Below are 17,958 nucleotides of genomic sequence, written 5' to 3' on the forward strand. Positions count from 1 at the left end.
GGCCTCGGTGAGGGAAGTGAGCCCCCAGCTTCCAGTCACTGGGAGAGGACTGAAGAAGCAGCCATCCCCCAAGCATCTCCATCCTCAAACCACACAGAGCTCCCGCCCAGGCACTGAGAGGGCCCTGGGGTTCCACCAGGTGAGTGGCACTGGTGGGGAGGGCCGGGGACCCCTGCTGCAGAAAGGGCCACGGCAGATCACAGTGAGCCCCTGAGGACATCTTTGAGGTTGGGGCCTCTGAGCTCAGGTCTCAGGAAGTGTCTGCTGGTGGCCTGATGGGCTGCGAGGGTCTTGGTGGTCAGTGGCCCCCCCCCCATGAACAGCAGCAATGCAAGCTGCTCCCACAGAGGAGGGGGCAGTGTGAGGGCTTCTGGGGCCTCGACCGGATCTCAAGGTGCCCCTTGTCTTAGCTTCTGATCGTCCTGTGGGCAGGCGCCTGCCTGCTGGGTTTGTGGATGCATCTGACATGCCATTTGCTGTGTCTTCTGAAATCCTGTATGGGCCAGGGGTGGCGTCTGTTGTGGGGAAATCTGTGGGTCTCAAGCCTCCCTCCCACACACACACAGAGCACGTGCCTCATGGCCCTGACGGCATCACCAGGTGCCTTCTGAACGTGTGTCCCCAATTAGCGCACACCACGGGTCCCTGCACTGCACGGGGCCCAGAACAAGTGTGGGGACAGCCAGTGACATTTTTTAGGAACAGAGATAGTCTTTATTCAAATGCAAAGAGATCCATAACATGAAAACACTGAAGTTTCCGAAACCGTCCCATTTATTCACTTCTCAAGTGGCCCCCGCTTGGATGCGCCCTCGGGAGAGTGGGCTCAGCACAGCCTAGAGCACCAGGTCTGAGGTATCTGCAACCACGTGGGAGCCAGGCCCCTGGACAATGAAGGACAATCTCCTGGAGCAGCAATAACTTATAAGGAGACATAATTTAGAGTAGCTGGAGCCTTGGGGATGACTTTATCCATGCAGAAGGAGGAGGCTGAGAGCAGACGGGACACGGGGGCCCCTAAGAAGCAAGGTTGGGAAAGGAGGAGGCTGTTTCCCAATGCCCCTGCCGGCCACCAGAGGGCCCTTCAGTGCAGAGATGGTCGGCGCGGCCTCACCGCGGTCAGGAGCAGCGCGAATCCCCCTGTGCCCTCGGCCGCCTGCAGCATGAGGCTGCACAGGAGCCCCCGACACCCCATGGCTCCGGGGGGCCCCAGGGGCTGCGGGGCTCTGGTCTTAGACGCAGTTATCAGGGACGCACTCAGCCTCTTCTTCGAGCTCGGGGCAGGGGCTCCCGTTGTTGGCGGGCTGGACCCGGACGTAGCGAGTCCTGCTCTTGGTCCCCAGTCTCCCACAGGGGCCTCCGCACAGTCCCCAGGACGACCACAGGGAGACCTCGCAGTCCAGCGGCGTTTCTGGAACTGGACCAAGCAAAGGAGAGACCGAGGTGAACGCTCGCGTGAAGAGGCGCTTCGTACAAACAGAAGCCGCCTCCCACCAACGTGTGCATTCATCAGAGGCCACGCCCACCCTTCGGGGGCACCTGCGTTTCTCCGCACAGTCGCAGAGTGAGCGGCAAGATGGATGGCACCATGGCAACCTCGGACACAACCTAGGGACTGGAGTTGCGCGTTTCTACGTAAGAGCCGGAGCTGCCGCTCAAGTCCCTGTGGTGTTGGAACTCCCACATCGTGGCAGAGTAAGAGGCCCCTGGGAACCCCGTAGGAACCCCGGGAGAGGGCGGACACCCTTGCTGTAGAAAGCTGCTCTGCCCGAGCCTGGACCCAGCTGCTACATTTACCCGAATAACAGACAGGGGCACCTGATTAGCTGTCTTGCGGGACCTGGACCCCCACAGGACTCAGACCTTTTCAGTATCGTTCTCGTTTCCCTGTGTCCCATCTGGTTCCATAATTTTCATAAATTTAAAAATCATCATTTGGTGTTATGGTTAAGTCACTTGGTAATTTCCATGTTTCCAAAGCAAAGTGAAAACACCTCTTTTGCACCCCACAGGCCAAGCCAGCCAGATGGACAGTGTTTCTTCCTCTGGCTGTGTGGCCCAGAGCGGGCAGCCCCTAAGGAGGCCAGGAGCCCCGCCTCACTCTGCCGTGCACGCGAGGACAGTCAGCAAAGGGCTCGGCTCTCCTCACAAATCTGCGAGCACCCTGCTGCCAGCTTTGTGGCTACTGAAGGATGAGAGAGAGTGGAGAAGGGGGTCAATGTGCAGGTGCAGTGCCTGGAATGGTCCGGCAGCCCTGGCCAGGCCCACACCTGGAGCAGCCCTCTCCAGAGATGCAGGAACAGGGCTTGCAAAGACCTTGGGCGCTGAGGCTTCGCAGGGGCACTGGTGTAGAAGCCAGAGAGCCAGGGCCCCGGGCAGCCCACCTGGGGAGCACACAGAGCTGCTGGCAGATCCCAGCACCCCCCAGCTTCCTGACTGAAACTGAGGTGGTGGGAGCGCCCCTGCCCTGGCTGCAATGAGGAGTCGGTGAGCACTGGCAGTGCCTGTTCTATGGCGAGGGCCCCACCACAAGCCTCTCCAATGCTGCAGAGCCCTGTCAGGAGGAGGCCTGGGGACAGGCATCCAGCGTGTGAGCAGGAAGCCAGAGCTGAGCCAGGCTGGCTTGGCATGGACCTGGCGGAGCCTCCTGGGTGCCAGACACGACATGCCAGTCCCAGCCTCTGCCCTCGGGAAGCCAGAAGTCACAGGAGAGACCCTTGTGGGCGGTGGTCTGTGCTCCGTCCCCACTCCCCACTCTGGTCCCTCGGCTGGCACAGCTGGCTCTGTCCGTCTCCCACCCTTCTCTCCATGTCCTGCCTCCTGCTCAGAGCTCATAGCACAGTCTCTCCCCACCCTTCCCCTGCAATACTGCTTCTGCTTGGCCACAGCTGACTTTATCCCTCTCCTAGCCCAGGGCACTGGCCACGTGCTCCCCTGCCCACTGTGGCCCAGTGCCCCCGAATGTGGGGCAAACCGCACCTCTCTGGACCCTCTGCCCACGAGGGGCTCTTCCCGCCAGACCAGTTGCACACCACGGACAGTGCTGGCACGTCTGCCTGTTGGGTAAGTGGCTCGGGGACATCTGCTTGGAATGGGGCATCCACTTGGACAAATGAGTGAGGAGCCCAAGCCTGCACTGGGCGGGGCAGCACCGAGGCTGGCACAGGGAGGCCCAGTTCATCCCAAATGAGGAGGGACCCAGGACTGGGCACAGTCTCTGTCTGGGGAGTGGTTCCCGCCAGCCAGGCGGCCTCCTGTCTGACCTGACCTGGCCCTTGCTTCCAGGGACGGCTGACAGCTTGTAATTACTGCTGCTCCTCAAGACGACATCTGTCCCTACCACATGGCTTGGGGGGCAGGTGTGGGGTGGCCCCGTACCTGCCTCAACTCCAGCCAGCAACGTGGAGGGTGGAGGACGATGGGGCCCATGGCCAGGTTGGTGGGCTCCAGTTCCTCCTCGGGAAAGTCTGAAGTCCGCTGCTGTCTGGGGCCTACGCTGACTCTCCCACACCCATATCAGGTGAGACCCAGAGACCCAGAGCCAACAGGCCCTGACCCACGACCCAGCAATGCGCTCCAGACCACAGGTGCTCCGTGGGGCCAGTGGCTGCCACCCAGCTGAGCAGGGAGGGAACTGCCACTCGGCCCCAGCGTTCCCAGCCTGCCCTGTCCAGCAGGTGCCTGGAAGAGCTAGGGGAATGCTCATCAGCACCTGCCCCGCCCCACACCAAGGCGCCTGTGAGCAGAGCCCCGAGCTGTGTGGTGGCTGGGTCCCGAGACCCCCACAGGTGCCCTGCAGCATAGCTGTCACCCGGTGGCCACACAGACAGGGCCATCCTAGCAAGCTTCCTTGTCAGCTGTGACACACAGGTCACCCGTGGGTGCATGTCTGACAGGACAGAGTCTCTCAGGTACTGTCTGGAGCCTCCTTTCATTCTTTCCTCTGGGCTGTGGCCCTGTAAGATGCTTTCAACTGCAAATAATGTGCAAGAGTCATATCTTCAGTGTTTGAATCAACAGAATCCTAAATCTAAGCACCATCTTGCAGTACGCACTACGAATCCCTACTTGGAATTTCTCAGAGCCTTAGATTCGGGTTTGGTGGTCGCCCTGTGGCAGGGTTCGGGGCTGCTGTGTGTCCCATGTGACCCGTATGTCCGTTACCTGAGGCGCTGTCTACAATCTCATTGTCCCTGCTGGGCAGGACTGGGGCGGGAGGGATGAAGGCCCTGGGGCTCTGTCGCAGCCGCACCAGTGTCACCCTGGCGATGGGAGGCAGGGCCTTCAGCCGCGGGTAGTAGAAGGAGTTGGCTGGGTGGCTGGGAGAGGAGGACGTTATCTGGGGAGGAGGAAGAGGAGGTTGGCCTGGGGTCCGAGAAGCCCACCTTCTGGTATGCGTATGGCCTCACTGGGGCCACTGCCCAGCGTCCAGCGTGCCCTCTGCACCACTGTTGGGGACAGGGTCCCATGTACTCCTCTCAGCCATCCCACGGAACACGGGCTGGAAACCGAGGCCAGGAAGGGGCGCCCTCCTCAGGACGCGCGTCCCGCTGTCCTCCCTGCGGTGCTGTGACCCCGGGTTGGGAGAGTATGGGAGGGCTGCACCCCCTTGCTCACTGCTGGCGCTAGAAGCAGAGCCTCTTCCACACAAAAGCCGCAAGCGGCTGTCCTGGGCTGGGAGGCGAGGGTGCAGCCAGGCCCCAGCCCTGTCCCCACCGCGGGGGCCATAGCGGCCCTTGCGCACGCGGGGTGCCCACTCACCTCGGTCACCGTGTCCTGCGGGATGGTGGCGAAATTGGGGGAGGAGAAGGTGAAGCCGCTGTCCGTCCCGGCGTCGTAGGGGTACAGGTCCAGCGCCGCCTGTTCCCGCCAGCGGTCCCCGTCGCACAGGTCCAGGCTGTCCACGCCCACGAACCAGTCGGGGCTGGGCACGATGCGCACCACAAACGAGACCTGCGGCGACGACGGCTCAGCGCGCCTGGCCCCGGCCCCCCGGACCCCGCCCCCGGCCGGCCCCGCGCTCACCAGCGAGTGCCTGCGCTGCACCTCCAGCTCCGCCGACGTCTGCCCGGTGCCGCTGGGGACGGCGGGCGCCGAAAACACCGCGTGCACGCTCTGCAGCGCCTCCCCCGCCGCCTCGATCTCCTTCATCAGCGCCCAGGCCTCGCCGCGCTCCGCAAAGTCGCGCAGCCCGTTACTGACGTACTGGTTCTTCCTCCACATGCTGTAGTCCGAGCTATGCGCGGCCCCTGCAGGACCACCCGGCCGCGCCGCGGACCATGGTCAGACACTGCGGTCGGGCTTGGATTCCAGCGGGCGCCCCAGGAAATCCCTCCCCGCCGCCCGCAGGGAACCATGGCCGCCAGTCACGTCGGACCGTGACACCCTGTGGCTGCCCCTGCCCCGACCCACCTGCGCCCTCCCCGTGAGCGCCCCCTGCCCCCACCGCATCCCCGGAACCGCACACCGCAGGCGCTCGGCAAACATTCTTGTGTTAGAGTCTCCCGACGTCAGCACGCCCCAGACTGGGAAGCGCCGCCGTGCAGCTGTGGGGGGGCTCCGGCGCCGCAGCCCTCCTGGTGGAGCAGGAGGCGAGGAGGGGGCTGTACTTACCCAGCAGCGAAGACCACTGCGCGGGGGGGCGGAACAGGGGGTACTGCTTGGGGAAGGCCGTCTGGCTCCACTTGCCCGTGAAGGTGATGCTGTATTTGGCCGGGGCTCTGGCGGAACAGACGGACTCTCCCCCAAGAGGCTGGCCGGCGGCGCCGAGAGTGGCCAGGAGGAGAGCGCAGAGGGCCTTGCCCAGGGCGGCGGCCGGGCTGGGGTTTTCCATCACCTGGGAGCACAGAGGGGAGCAGCCGCGCGCTGGCACCGTCGTGGCAGCCTCGGGGTGGAAAGCCGAGAGGGCTGCGGCACTTTGGGCTCCGAGGACGGCCCCGAGCACCCGCGCCCCACTCCCTGCTCCGCAAAGCTCTCCTGCGGCGCTTCCGAGACCCCCATCAGCGGAATGGACGGCGCGGGGTTAGATCGCCCGTGTGCCTGCGAGCGACCGGGGTAACGGGCAGGTTTTCAGTCCGAGTCCCTGCAGCTTGCCAGGCCGGTCTGGGTGTGGCCTCCGGGATGCCTTCGCCGTCGCAGGGACCCGGGGCCTTGGCCGACTGGCTGCCCCCGGGACTAGACCCTTAAAGCTCGGTCGCAGCCAGTCCTGGGGGTCCCTGTGGAGGTGCCACAAGGTTCTGGGCCGCGGGGAAAGTGCAGGAGGCCCGGGTCCTCTGTGGGTGTCCCAGGGGCACGCAGTACTCACCCGGCAGGAGCAGCGGGAGCGCGGCCGGCAGCGGTCGGGTCCCAGCCAGAGCCCGGAGCTCCTATTTAAGCCCGAGGCCGGCGCCCCGGGCCGGCCAATGAGACTCCAGTTCCTCCTGTCCTCGATGCTGCACGGCCTGGCCTCCAGCGAGGGGCAGATAGGACGTGGGAGAAAGGAGGAGAAGGGGCGGCGGGGGCTGCCGCTTTCCCAACTCGCCCTGCCCAGCGACCTTCCCCGGGCCGGATCACCCTCCTCCCCTGGCCGCGCTGCCGCACCCCTTTCTTTGTCTGTCTGTCCTATCCTTCCCCTCCCCTCCCCGTCCCCTCCCTTCCCCTCCCCTCCCCTCCCCTCCTCCCCTCCCCCCTTTCCTCCTCCCCTCCCCCCTTTCCTCCTCCCTCTCCTTTCTCCTCTCCCCGTTTCTCTCCCGTTCCATCAAGCGCCTTCCTGGTGCCTCCCTAGGTGCCACTGCGGGGAGTTCTTTGCCCCAAGCCTTTCGGGAAAGCTCAGGGCATGGGGGCGGAGGGGCTCTTGTTTTCACCTTCTCGAAATTAGAGCCAGTGTGCTACACCTTCCCGCGCAGGGTGTGACCTGGAGAGCCCTGTGCGTGGCCTGACTTCAGTCTACATGCTGGAGGTGGCTGGGGAAGCTCCTGGCTCCCGGCGCAGGCATCCCTGGCCTTTGGGGCCCTGGCTTTAAGTCTCTTTCCTGGCATGGCCTAAAGCTGCACAGAACAGCCTAGCGGTCTACACTGTGGCCAGAGGGCATTTGCAAGCCATCCCTCCTGGAGGGAGGTCAGAGTGGGCTGAGGGTCTGGGGTGGAACGCGCAGGGAGTCAGGAAGAGCCACAGAAAGGGGGCCCCCCTCCCCAGGACCCCGCACAGGGCTGGGGCTGCAGGCCGGCGGTGCGTGCGGTGCAGAGCCCTCCCAGGGGCTCTGGGCTTCCCTGCCTTTGGGATGAAGCTAACAGATGCTGAAGTTGATCCTGCTCCATGTCAGGAAAATATTTATAGGTCCCCAGTCATGGGATCTGGAAACAGAGCGGAAGAAGGAGCTCGGGGATGGTCTTGCTCAATCCTTCCCAGCCTCTGCTCATCGGAATCACCCAGAGGGCTTTTAAGCTTAGACAAAACACTCTGATGTTTGGAACCCTGTTAATGTTTCACAGATTCAAAAAGAGAGAAAAAATAAATAGAAGCAACTAGGACAGAATGCAAACAGAAACAAATGATCTAACCTGTATCTTAAGCGAAAACCACAGATCAGCCACTCAATGCAGTATTTAGACTCCAGGCCCTCAGGCCAAAGACAAATTCCACCTCCGTGCTTCTCAGATGTTTTTATCTGAGGACTCCTTCACACTCTTAAAGGTCACTGAGGGCCAGGTGCAGTGGCTCATGCCTGTAATCCCAGCACTTTGGGAGGCCGAGGCGGGAGGATCACTTGAGCCCAGAGTTTGATACCAGCCTTGGCAACACAGGGAGACCTCATCTCTACAAAACATACAAAAATTAGTTGGGTGTGGTGGAGTGCGCCTGTGGTCTCAACTAGTCAGGAGACTGTGTCTGTGGTCCCGGCTACTCAGGAGACTGAGGTGGGAGGATCACCTGAGCCAGGGGAGGTCAAGCCTGCAGTGAACTGTGTGTGCCACTGCCCTCCAGCCTGGGCGACAGAGTGAGACTCATGCCTGTAATCCCAGCACTTTGGGAGGCCAGGGCGGGCGGATCACTTGAGGTCAGGAGCTCGAGACCAGCCTGGCCAACATGGTGAAGCCCCATCTGTACTAAAAATACAAAAACTAGCTGGACATGGTGGTGCACGCCAGTAATCCCGGCCACTCAGAAGGCTGAGGCAGGAGAATTTCTTGAACCCAGGGGGCAGGGGTTGTAGTGAGCCAAGATCGCGGCACTGCAGTCCAGCCTGGGCAACAGAGTGAGACTCCATCTCAAAAAAAAAAAAACAAAAAAACGAAAACAAAACACTCATTGAGGACACTGAAGAACTTTTTTGTTTGTATGGGTTATACCTGTGGATACTTACCATTTTCTAAATCATAACAGAAATGTTCAGAATACTTGTCAATTCACTTAAAAATAAGAAAATATTGCTATTACACATTAACATAAATAGCATAATGTTTTATGAAAAAGCAATCATACTTTTAAAAATGAAAAACCCGACTGAGAAAAGTGGCGTGGTTCTACGTTGGTGCAAATCTTTGTATTGTCCGGCTTAGTGGAAGCTGGATTCCCATATCGGCTCCAGCACTTCATCTGCTGAGATGTGCTGTTGGTTGAAGTCTATGAAGAAAATCCAGCCTTGGCTGTGTATGTTTACCAGCCTTGTCAGGTGCCTGCTCTGGCCTGCAGCCCTCGAAAGCCGCCATGTGCCCATCAGAGCATGGGAGCAAAAGGTGCCCTCATGCCATGGGCTTCGATCTCATCTGCCTGGAAGAATCTCAGGCCCTCCACGAGTCCCCACAGCAGGACTGGTAGCCGCTGCTCAGAGGCTGGACTCGAATCCACAGGCCTTTTTCCCAGAGCGGCATGGGGCGGCTGTACTGCAGCTACTCTGCATCCCTGGACTAATCCTCGCTTTCTGGACGCTTCCTCGGCTGAAAGGAGCTCAGGCTCCATGGCAAAGCTACTGGCTCTGGGTCTGAGGAGAGGAAGGAGGCGCCGGGCCCAGGGCATGTTCCTGTGTAGGAAGCCAGGGTGCCGCTCCAGAGACTCGCTGAGGCACAGTCCCCATCTCAGTCCAGCTCTGGCCATGGCAGCGGCTTCCAGGCTCACCCAGTCTCACAGGAGGCCAAGGAGGCTGCGGAACAGCCCAGGGGCAGCAGGAGCTGTTCTCCCAGCCCGGCCCTCATACCGTCTCAGTGAGCTCTGCGACCTGGGGCCCCCACTTGGCGGTGGGTCCAGGCTGGGGGGGTCTCCAGCTAGGATGTAGGGCGGTGGTGGGCCCAGGCCCGGGGGTCTCCAGCTAGGATGTGGGTGGTGGTGGGCCCAGGCTGTGTGGGGGGAGTCTCCAGCTAAGATATAGGGTGGTGTTGGGCCCTGGCCTGGGTGGGGGTTCTCCAGCTAGGATGTGGGTGGTAGTAGGCCCAGGCCTCGGGGGCTTCAGCTAGGATGTGGGTGGTGGTAGGCCCAGGCCTGGGGGGGCTCCAGCTAGGATGTGGGTGGTGGTGGGCCCAGGCCTCGGGGGCTTCAGCTAGGATGTGGGTGGTAGTAGGCCCAGGCCTCGGGGGCTTCAGCTAGGATGTGGGTGGTGGTGGGCCCAGGCCTCGGGGGCTTCAGCTAGGATGTAGGACAGTGGTGGGCCCAGGCCTGGGGGGGCTCCAGCTAGGATGTAGGGCAGTGGTGGGCCCAGGACTGGGGGGGGCTCCAGCTAGGATGTAGGGCAGTGGTGGGCCCAGGCCTGGGAGGGCTCCAGCTAGGATGTAGGGCAGTGGTGGGCCCAGACCTGGGGGGGCTCCAGCTAGGATGTAGGGCAGTGGTGGGCCTAGGCCTGGGGGTCTCTAGCTAGGATGTGGGGTGGTGGTAGACCGAGGCCTTGGAAGTGCTCCAGGCAGGGCCACAGCTGATTTGTCTGGGAAGGGAGGGGGCTTGTTTGGAGGGCTGGAGTAGACAGCAGCCAGGAGGAACTTCCTTTGGTAGTGGGAAGCCCCTCCAAAAGCACGCCTGCGAAGGCCCTGGGGCACCAGGGGACATGGGAGCGTTCTTTGCTGTGCTCAGAGAGGGGGACATGGGAGAACTGGGGCCAGGTGGGCTTAATTTTCCGGATCCTGTGGCCCCTTGGGTTGGATCAGGCTGGGGTCTCAGACAGAGCTGTTTCTGCACTGGGGCAGGGACCGCAGGCCAGTGACGGAGTGAGCTTGTGTGACTCCATGCTCTCAGAGTCTTGCTGGAAACCCCTCTGGCTCTCAGACCCTCTTCTGTGAACCAGAAGTCTCTATCCTGCCTTCTGCTGAGGGTCACAGGATAAGTATCCATAGGTGTAACTCACACACCAGCACTTTGCAAGGTGTCCCCCCACCCACACAGAAGAGTTCCTCTGTGCCTGCAGGCATGCAGGCAGGAGCAGCCCCCCACAGACACACACAGTACATTCATTCATTCACACAGTACATTCATTCATTCACCCATTCAAATAGTACATTCATTCATTCACTCACACAGTACATTCATTCATTCATCCATTCACACAGTACATGCATTCACACAGTACATTCATTCACACAGTACATTCATTCACTAATTCACTCACACAGTACATTCATTCAATCATCCATTCATACAGTACATTCATGCAATCATCCACACAGTACATTCATTCATTCATTCACACAGTTCATTCATTCACACAGTTCATTCATTCACACTGTACATTCACACACTTCATTCATTCATTCATTAACCACATGGTGAGTATTCCTTGCATCTCAGAGATGGGGACAAAGGAGTGACCCCACTAGGCCCAAGGTTGCAGGGGGCTGGGGTGGAGTGGATACATTTTGTAGACTGGATTCTCTTATTCAGTAAAGTGTTCAGTGAATTGGTTGACAGCAATGCCAGGGTCCTCTGAGGACAGGGCCTTCCTGGAGGTCACTTGAGCCACTTGCCCCAAGGTGGTTTTCAGGAGAATGTGGCTCAAGGCTGTGGCTGGAGCCAGTGACTGCTGCCTGTCTGCAGCTGGGCAGAGCAGCCCCGGTGTCCGCATCCAGCTCCACCTGGCTGCCCCGCCACGGCCCCAGCAGGCACCCCCTTGTCCTTGACACCCCCTTAATGCCTGCTGCGGTTGGGTAAGTGTAGACCACAGTGTGAGTAATCGGCGCCCACACTCCCAGGGTGTTGGCAATGTTTAAGAGTTGTCTGTTAACCAAAATGTGTTGCTAAGGTTGGACTTTTGGACAACCGCAGGTGCTGTGAAGCTCCTTTCCCAGTCAGGCATGGGGGGTGGAGTCTGTGCTGCTTAAATTGGATCTGAGCAGGCGGGTGTGGGGTTTCCATGGGTTTGTTTGTGAGCCGCGTGGAGCAGACGGCATACAGGAATGCCTGGCGAGCCTCCCCTAACTGCCACCCTGCTCTGTTTCGCCTCAGGCTGTGGCCCTGCCCCGGGCCCCAGAACCCAAGATCCCTTCAGGGGGCAGGGGTCCCAGCTGAGAAGGGAGAGGCCTTCTTTACCTTTCTGCATGGGTTCTGGCACGGGGGCCCTCAGGGTCTGGCATGTCAACGGCTCTTTCAGGGCCTGCCCACAGCCCCTCCCTGGGGCGCGGCACAGGCACCCAGGCCTGGCCCAGCAGCATGGAGCTCCTGGCCACATCTGCTGACACCACACCAGCTGACTCAGACGCGGAGTACCCACCCACGGGAGCGGCCGTCTCCTCCAGAGCACCCAGACTCCAGGATCAGTTTCTGGCTCCCCCAAGGGACCCTGCTGCGCATTTGAAAACCCACCTGAAAAGTCCTGTGTTTGCCGGCCCACCCAGACACATCACACTTGCTTGTCCACTCACGGACATGTACCAAGGGCCTTGCTCTGGCCAGGCACCACGGGCTCTGCACACACCGAGGGCCTCCCTCCGGCCAGGCACCCCTCGCTCCGGCCAGGCACCACGGGCTCTGCACACACCGAGGGCCTCCCTCCGGCCAGGCACCACGGGCTCTGCACACACCGAGGGCCTCCCTCCGGCCAGGCACCACGGGCTCTGCACACACCGAGGGCCTCCCTCCGGCCAGGCACCACGGGCTCTGCACACACCGAGGGCCTCCCGCCGGCCAGGCACCACGGGCTCTGCACACACCGAGGGCCTCCCTCCGGCCAGGCACCACGGGCTCTGCACACACCGAGGGCCTCCCTCTGGCCAGGCACCATGGGCTCTGCACATACCTGCTTTCTAAAGGCTGCTTTAGCCTTTGAGACTTCAGACTCGCAGGGATGGGGCCACATGGTCCAGTGGTTCTCCTGGCCCCCTCCCCCTCCCTCATCTTCAGACTCGCAGGGATGGGGCCACATGGTCCAGTGGTTCTCCTGGCTCCCTCCCCCTCCCTCATCTTCAGACTCGCAGGGATGGAGCCACGTGGTCCAGTGGCTCTTCCCGCCCCACTCTCCTCTCTCCCTCCTCTTCAGCACCTGCTGACTTCCTCCCTGGCCAAGACACCCCTGGCTGCTCACACCTCAGGGCCTTTGCACGTGCAGCTCTCCCTACCTAAAGGATTCTTCCCGTGCTGCCTTCTTCCTGCCATACAGGCCTCAGGGAGAACAGCTGCAGGCCCCAGCCCCCCACCCCCAGAGGAGTGCCTGGTTATACTCTGTCATGCCAGGGTTTTATTTTCAATCAGAGCTCCTACAGAGAACTAAGCCTACCATAACCAGTGTGAGCAGACAGGGATTTACTATGGGGGCTAAGTGGCTTATAGAATTGTGAGCAGGGCTGAAGAGAGACTGTGGACTGAGTGTCCAAGGGTGACCTCCCACACTGCACAGCAGGACGGGGCTGCGGAGTGGCAGCTGGTCCCCCCTGCGCAGGAACCCGCCACCCCAGCAGCAGATGGCCACGTGCTCCTGTGTCCCTCTTGCCCACATTCCTCCATTCTGCATTCAGGTTTCTCTGAGCACTTCCAATTGATTGGCAGAGCCTGAATCAGGTCAGGGAATCCAGGGTCTTGGATTCAGCTTTGCAGCCTCTGCAGTCCAGGAGGACACCCAGAAGGAGGATGTGAATCGTGCCAGTGAGCTGAGCTGCAGCCCACACAGTGCTCATCCCCCTGCTCTTCTCTGACTTATTTAGCTGACGCTGAGTGGGGACCTTGCCCGGCTGTTTCACCTCTGGAAGCATGACTGCAGCCACCATGCCAGGCTCACGGGAGGGCCAGCAAACACAGCACTCACTCTTACCAGGTTTCACAGTGGCTCTTCCAGTCCCACCTTGCAAAGGAGGCCAGGTCACTGCTGGCGAGCCACAGATCTGGGAGGAGAATCTGCTGCTACTGTCTGGTTCTAAATACTGTTTTTTCTCCTCTGTGCAACAGTCCACCTCCCTCGAATATGAGCCTATCCATTTTCAGTGGCACTTGCCATAGTACCTTTTTCTATCCATGTTAAGATGTCAAGACTGCAGCAAAAAGGGCAGCATAAGGACCTCTGAGAATTCTCATCTTCCTCCAAGCAGTGAGAAAACTGGCAAAAAATGTCAGAATACATTTTAAGTACTCTGGAAATTAACCAAAGGTGTGCAGCAGTCTATGTAGGGTTATTTTATTTTATCGATAAAATAGGCTGAATCTTGGTAAGAACAGCATGCCTTCCCACCCGCCCCCTCCAGCTCTGTAGTAGCCTTAAAAATTAACAACCCACATTTGTGATAAAAACTAACAGCCTGAGCTGGAGCTCTTTCAAAGCCTCATTTCCAGAAAGTCATTATTATTTGACCTATCTGGTGGTTCCCTAGAAGACACCACTTGCAAAGCTGTCTGTTTCTGACTTGATTCAGAGCTTACCCAGCATGAAAAGACTTTTCTCCTGGGGCTATTGTTGAAAATAATTATAGGCAATTGATGAACTTTGCAGTTGCCCAAGGTGGTGGCTAACAGTTGGGCAAGAAATAGACAAACTAAAAAAAAAAAAAAAAAGGAAAATCTGGGAAGTGAGATGTCAATGGGGAGCTTTGAAAAAATCCAACCTATTTCTGGGAATCTAGAAGGCCACACATATTCCCAGGTCTGAGTTCCAGAAATACCACAGAAGGCACTGAGCTCATACTTCTGACTGACCTTCAGGCTCTATGCAAGCAGGAAGTGAGGGCTACTGCAGAGTTGTTAACTGCCTGACTGAGTGTTGAAAGCATTCTCTAATGCATAGAACCTCAAAACAGAAACTGGGAGATGACTGGTTCTGGGCCTTTAAGGAAATCTCTGTCTGGCCATTAACTGACCACTAAGCTAACTGAGGAGAGACTTAGTGGCCACACATGGTAGATAATACAGATTTTGCATAATTAATTCAGAAAAGTTAATAATAAACTACAACAAATTCTGGGGGAATGGAGGTGTATCTGGTTTCTGGAGTTGCCACATTATACTATTGAAAATGTTCATTTTTCAACAAAAAATTGTGAGATGTGAGAAAGCACAAGAAAGTATGACCTACACATGGGGAAGAAAGCAATCAATAGACACTGTCATTGAGGAAGACAAGATGCTGGATGTACCAGACAAATACTTTAAATTTATGGTCTTAAATATCTTCCAAGAACAAAGGAAAACTTTTCTAAATAATTTAAAGTATAAGAGTGATGTTTTACCACATAGAGAATATCAGTAAAGGACAAAAATTATAGAGAACCAAGTAGAAATTCTGGAGTTGAAAAGTACAATAACTGAATTTAAACTCTCACTAGAGGATTTCAACAGAAGATTTGAGCAGGTAGTGTAAAGTGTAAGTAAAAAAGGAAATAGGTAAATTGAAAGTATCCAGCTTGAGGAAAAAAGAATGAAGAGAACTGATCAGTGACTCAGAGACCTGTGTGACATCATCAAACATACAAACAAATGCAAATGCATAACTGAAGCCCCAGAAAGGGAGGAGGGAGATAAAGGGGCAGAAAATTATTTGATGAAATAATGGCTGACACTTCCCAAAGATAAAGAAAAATGTTAATCTACACATCCAATAAGCTCAACCAATTCCAAGTAGGGAACATGCAAAGAGATAGCCACACTGAGACACATCATTATCAAACCATCAAAGCCAAGGACAAAGAGAGAATCTTGAAGGCATCAAGAGAGAAGCAACTCATCTCATACAGGAGATCCTTAGTTAGGTTAACACCTGACTTTTTACCAGAAAACATGGAGGCCAGTAGGCAGTTGGGTGACATATTAAACACGTTGGAAAGAAAAATACTATCAACCAAGAAGTTTATATCTGAAAAAATAAAGGTGAAATTAAGACATTCTCAGGTAAATCAAAACCAGAGTCTATCACTAGGAAATCTGTCCTACAAGAAATACTAATGAGAGTACCTTAGACTGAAATGAAAGAACACAAGACAGTAACTCAAAACCACATGAAGAAACAAAGAGCACTGGTAAAGGCAGTGACATGGGGACCTAGAAAAGACATTCTAGGAAGATTCTGGGAAGATGGTGGAGCAATAAGCACCAGAAATATGTTTCCCTACCCAGACAACAATTGCACTGGCAGAATCTGTCTGATGTAACAGTTTTGGAGCTCTGGAGTCTATTGAAGGATTGCAGCTTCCAGGAGTAGGTTTGGAGGCAAAATGCAGTTAATTTTGGCACAACAGCAGTCACCCATCGTCCCCACCAGCCCCAGCGCAGACAGTTGTGCACATGTTCCTGTAGCAGTTTATAGACAGCTTTCAGGAGCGAGGCTGGCAAGAAAAAAGGATGTTGTCCTTCAGATATTTGGGATTGGTGTTCTGATTGCTGATTGCTGTTCTGATCACAAGAGTGCAAAGAAGCAGGTGCCTATTGTTTCACCTTCCCCCATTGTTGCAAGCTCTCCTGCACTGGATGAAGTGACTTCATTTTTCTCCTTTTCCCTTTTTGGAAGCCAGACATTAAAGACTAGGACATTCAAAAGCAGCTGCATGTATGGAGAAAGTTAGAAAGTGATATGGCACACACAGGCTCATAAAAGACCTGAGAAGACCTTATGTTTGAACCTAACGCTGACCCTTGGCACAGAGAAAGCCTACAACAACAACAAAGAGTAACAAAAAGCAACAAACCCCAGGGAAGGGGGAAACATGATTTTCAAAATTGTGATATTAGATTCAAATGTCCGATTTTCAAGAAAAAGAATCACAAGGCATACAAAGAAACAGGAAAGTATGGCCCATTTAAAGAAAAAAAGTCAATAGAAACTGTTCCTAGAAAGACCTGATTGATTATATATCTACTAGACAAAGACTTTAAAACAACTGTCTTAAAGATGCTCAAAGGACTAAAGGAAGTGTCAAGAAAGTCAACAAAAAAATGAATGACCAAAATTGAAATATTCATAAAAAGATATAAAACCTAAAAAGAAACCAAAAAGAAATTCTGAAGGTGAAAAGTATAATCAAGGAAATGAAAATTCACTAGAGGGATTAAAAAGCAGATTTGAGCAGGCAGAAGAAAGAATCAGTGAACTTGAAGACAGGACAATGGAAATTATTGTCTGAGGAACACAAAGAAAAAATATTGAAGAAAAATGAACAAAGCCTAAGAAACCTGTGGGACACCATAAAACAGGGCAACATATGCATTGGGGGAGAAGAGACACTGAAAGAGTCAGGAGAACATTTGAAGAAATAATAGTTTAAAATTTCCCAAATCTGATGAAAAACACGTATATAAACATCTAAGCTCAACAAACTCCAGGTAAGATGAACTCAAAGAACCCACACCAAGATACATCAAACTTTTGGAAGACAGATAGAAAGACAGAATCGTGAAAGCAACAAGAGGAATTACTCATCACATACAAGGAATTGCCACAAGATTATCAGCAGATATCAAAAACTTTGGAGGCCAGAAAGCAGTGGGCTGATATATATTCTGAGTGTTCAAGAAAAAAAAAAACTAAGGACTCTATATCTAGCAAAACTGTCCTTCAAAAGTGAGAGAGGGCTGGGTGTGGTGGCTCACTCCTGTAATCCCAGCTGAGGTCAGGAGTTCAAGACCAGCCTGGCCAACATGGGGAAACCCCATCTCCACTAAAAATACAAAAATTAGCCGGGTGTGGTGGTGCATGCCTGTAATCCCAGTTACTCAGGAGGCTGAGGCAGGAGAATCGCTTAGAACACGGGAGGTGGAGGTTGCAGTCAGCAGAGATCGCACCACTGCACTCCAACCTGGGCAACAAGAGTGAAACTCCATCAAAAAAAACAAAAACAAAAACAGAAAAGAAAGAGAGAGAGAAAATAAAACTTTAAACAATGAAAACAATGAGGGAGTTCACTACCTCTAGGCCCGCCCTGCAAGAAATGCTTAAGGAAGTCCTATAGGGTGAAATGAAAAGACACTAGACAATAACTTGAAGCTATATAAAGAAATAAAGATCTCAATAAAAGTAGATATGTGAGCAATGATAAAAGTTAGTATTATAGTAACACTGGCTTGTAACCCCACTTTTTTGTTTTCTAAATGATTTAAGAGAATGCATTTTTTAAAAGCATGAGTCAAGAAGCTAGTATTCTCGTCACTTTGGTTTGTAACTCCACGTTTTGTTCATACTTTGAGCCTAATGTATTTTTTAAAATTATTAATTTATGTTTTGAGGCACACAGTGAATTAAGATGTAATTTTATGACATCAGCAACTGAAAGAGGTAGGATAGAGCTGTAAAGGAGTAGAATTTATTGAAATTAAGCAGGTATAAATTTAAATTAGAGTTATAACATTAGAATGTTAAATGTAATCCCCATGGTAACCACAAAGGAAATAGCTATATAATGTACACAAAGGGAAATGAGAAAGGAATTTAAATATTTCACTTGAAAAATCAACTAAACCTAAAAGAAGACAGTAATACAAAAAATGGAGGACAAAAAACCTATAAGGCAAATAGAAAACAAACAGCAAAATGACAGATGTAAATCCCTCATTATCAGTGATTATCTATCTATTTTGTTAGTTATTTTGAGACAG

General features: G+C 54.9%; 2 protein-coding genes across 2 annotated transcripts in view; one reads left to right on the forward strand and one right to left on the reverse strand.

Moving 5' to 3' along the window:
• Positions 1 to 691: 691 nt before the first annotated feature.
• Positions 692 to 6,621, reverse strand: SPON2 (spondin 2). Its single transcript, XM_004038319.5, has 6 exons — positions 6,305 to 6,621; positions 5,614 to 5,836; positions 5,026 to 5,249; positions 4,762 to 4,953; positions 4,165 to 4,339; positions 692 to 1,417 (listed from the first exon to the last, which is right to left on the reverse strand). The coding sequence occupies exons 2-6, from the start codon at positions 5,831 to 5,833 to the stop codon at positions 1,233 to 1,235; spliced, it is 996 nt and encodes a 331-aa protein (XP_004038367.1). The 5' UTR covers positions 5,834 to 5,836; positions 6,305 to 6,621; the 3' UTR covers positions 692 to 1,232.
• The window catches only part of LOC134758288 (collagen alpha-1(I) chain), a 28,520-nt gene continuing 14,018 nt past the window's right edge, over positions 3,457 to 17,958 (forward strand). The window contains exon 1 of the mRNA XM_063705157.1: positions 3,457 to 3,520. The gene's annotated coding sequence lies outside the window, so the exon portion shown is untranslated. The remainder of the gene's footprint in view (positions 3,521 to 17,958) is intronic.

This window comes from Gorilla gorilla, chromosome 3, assembly GCF_029281585.2.
Source record: "Gorilla gorilla gorilla isolate KB3781 chromosome 3, NHGRI_mGorGor1-v2.1_pri, whole genome shotgun sequence".
Classification (NCBI taxonomy): Eukaryota; Metazoa; Chordata; class Mammalia; order Primates; family Hominidae; genus Gorilla; species Gorilla gorilla.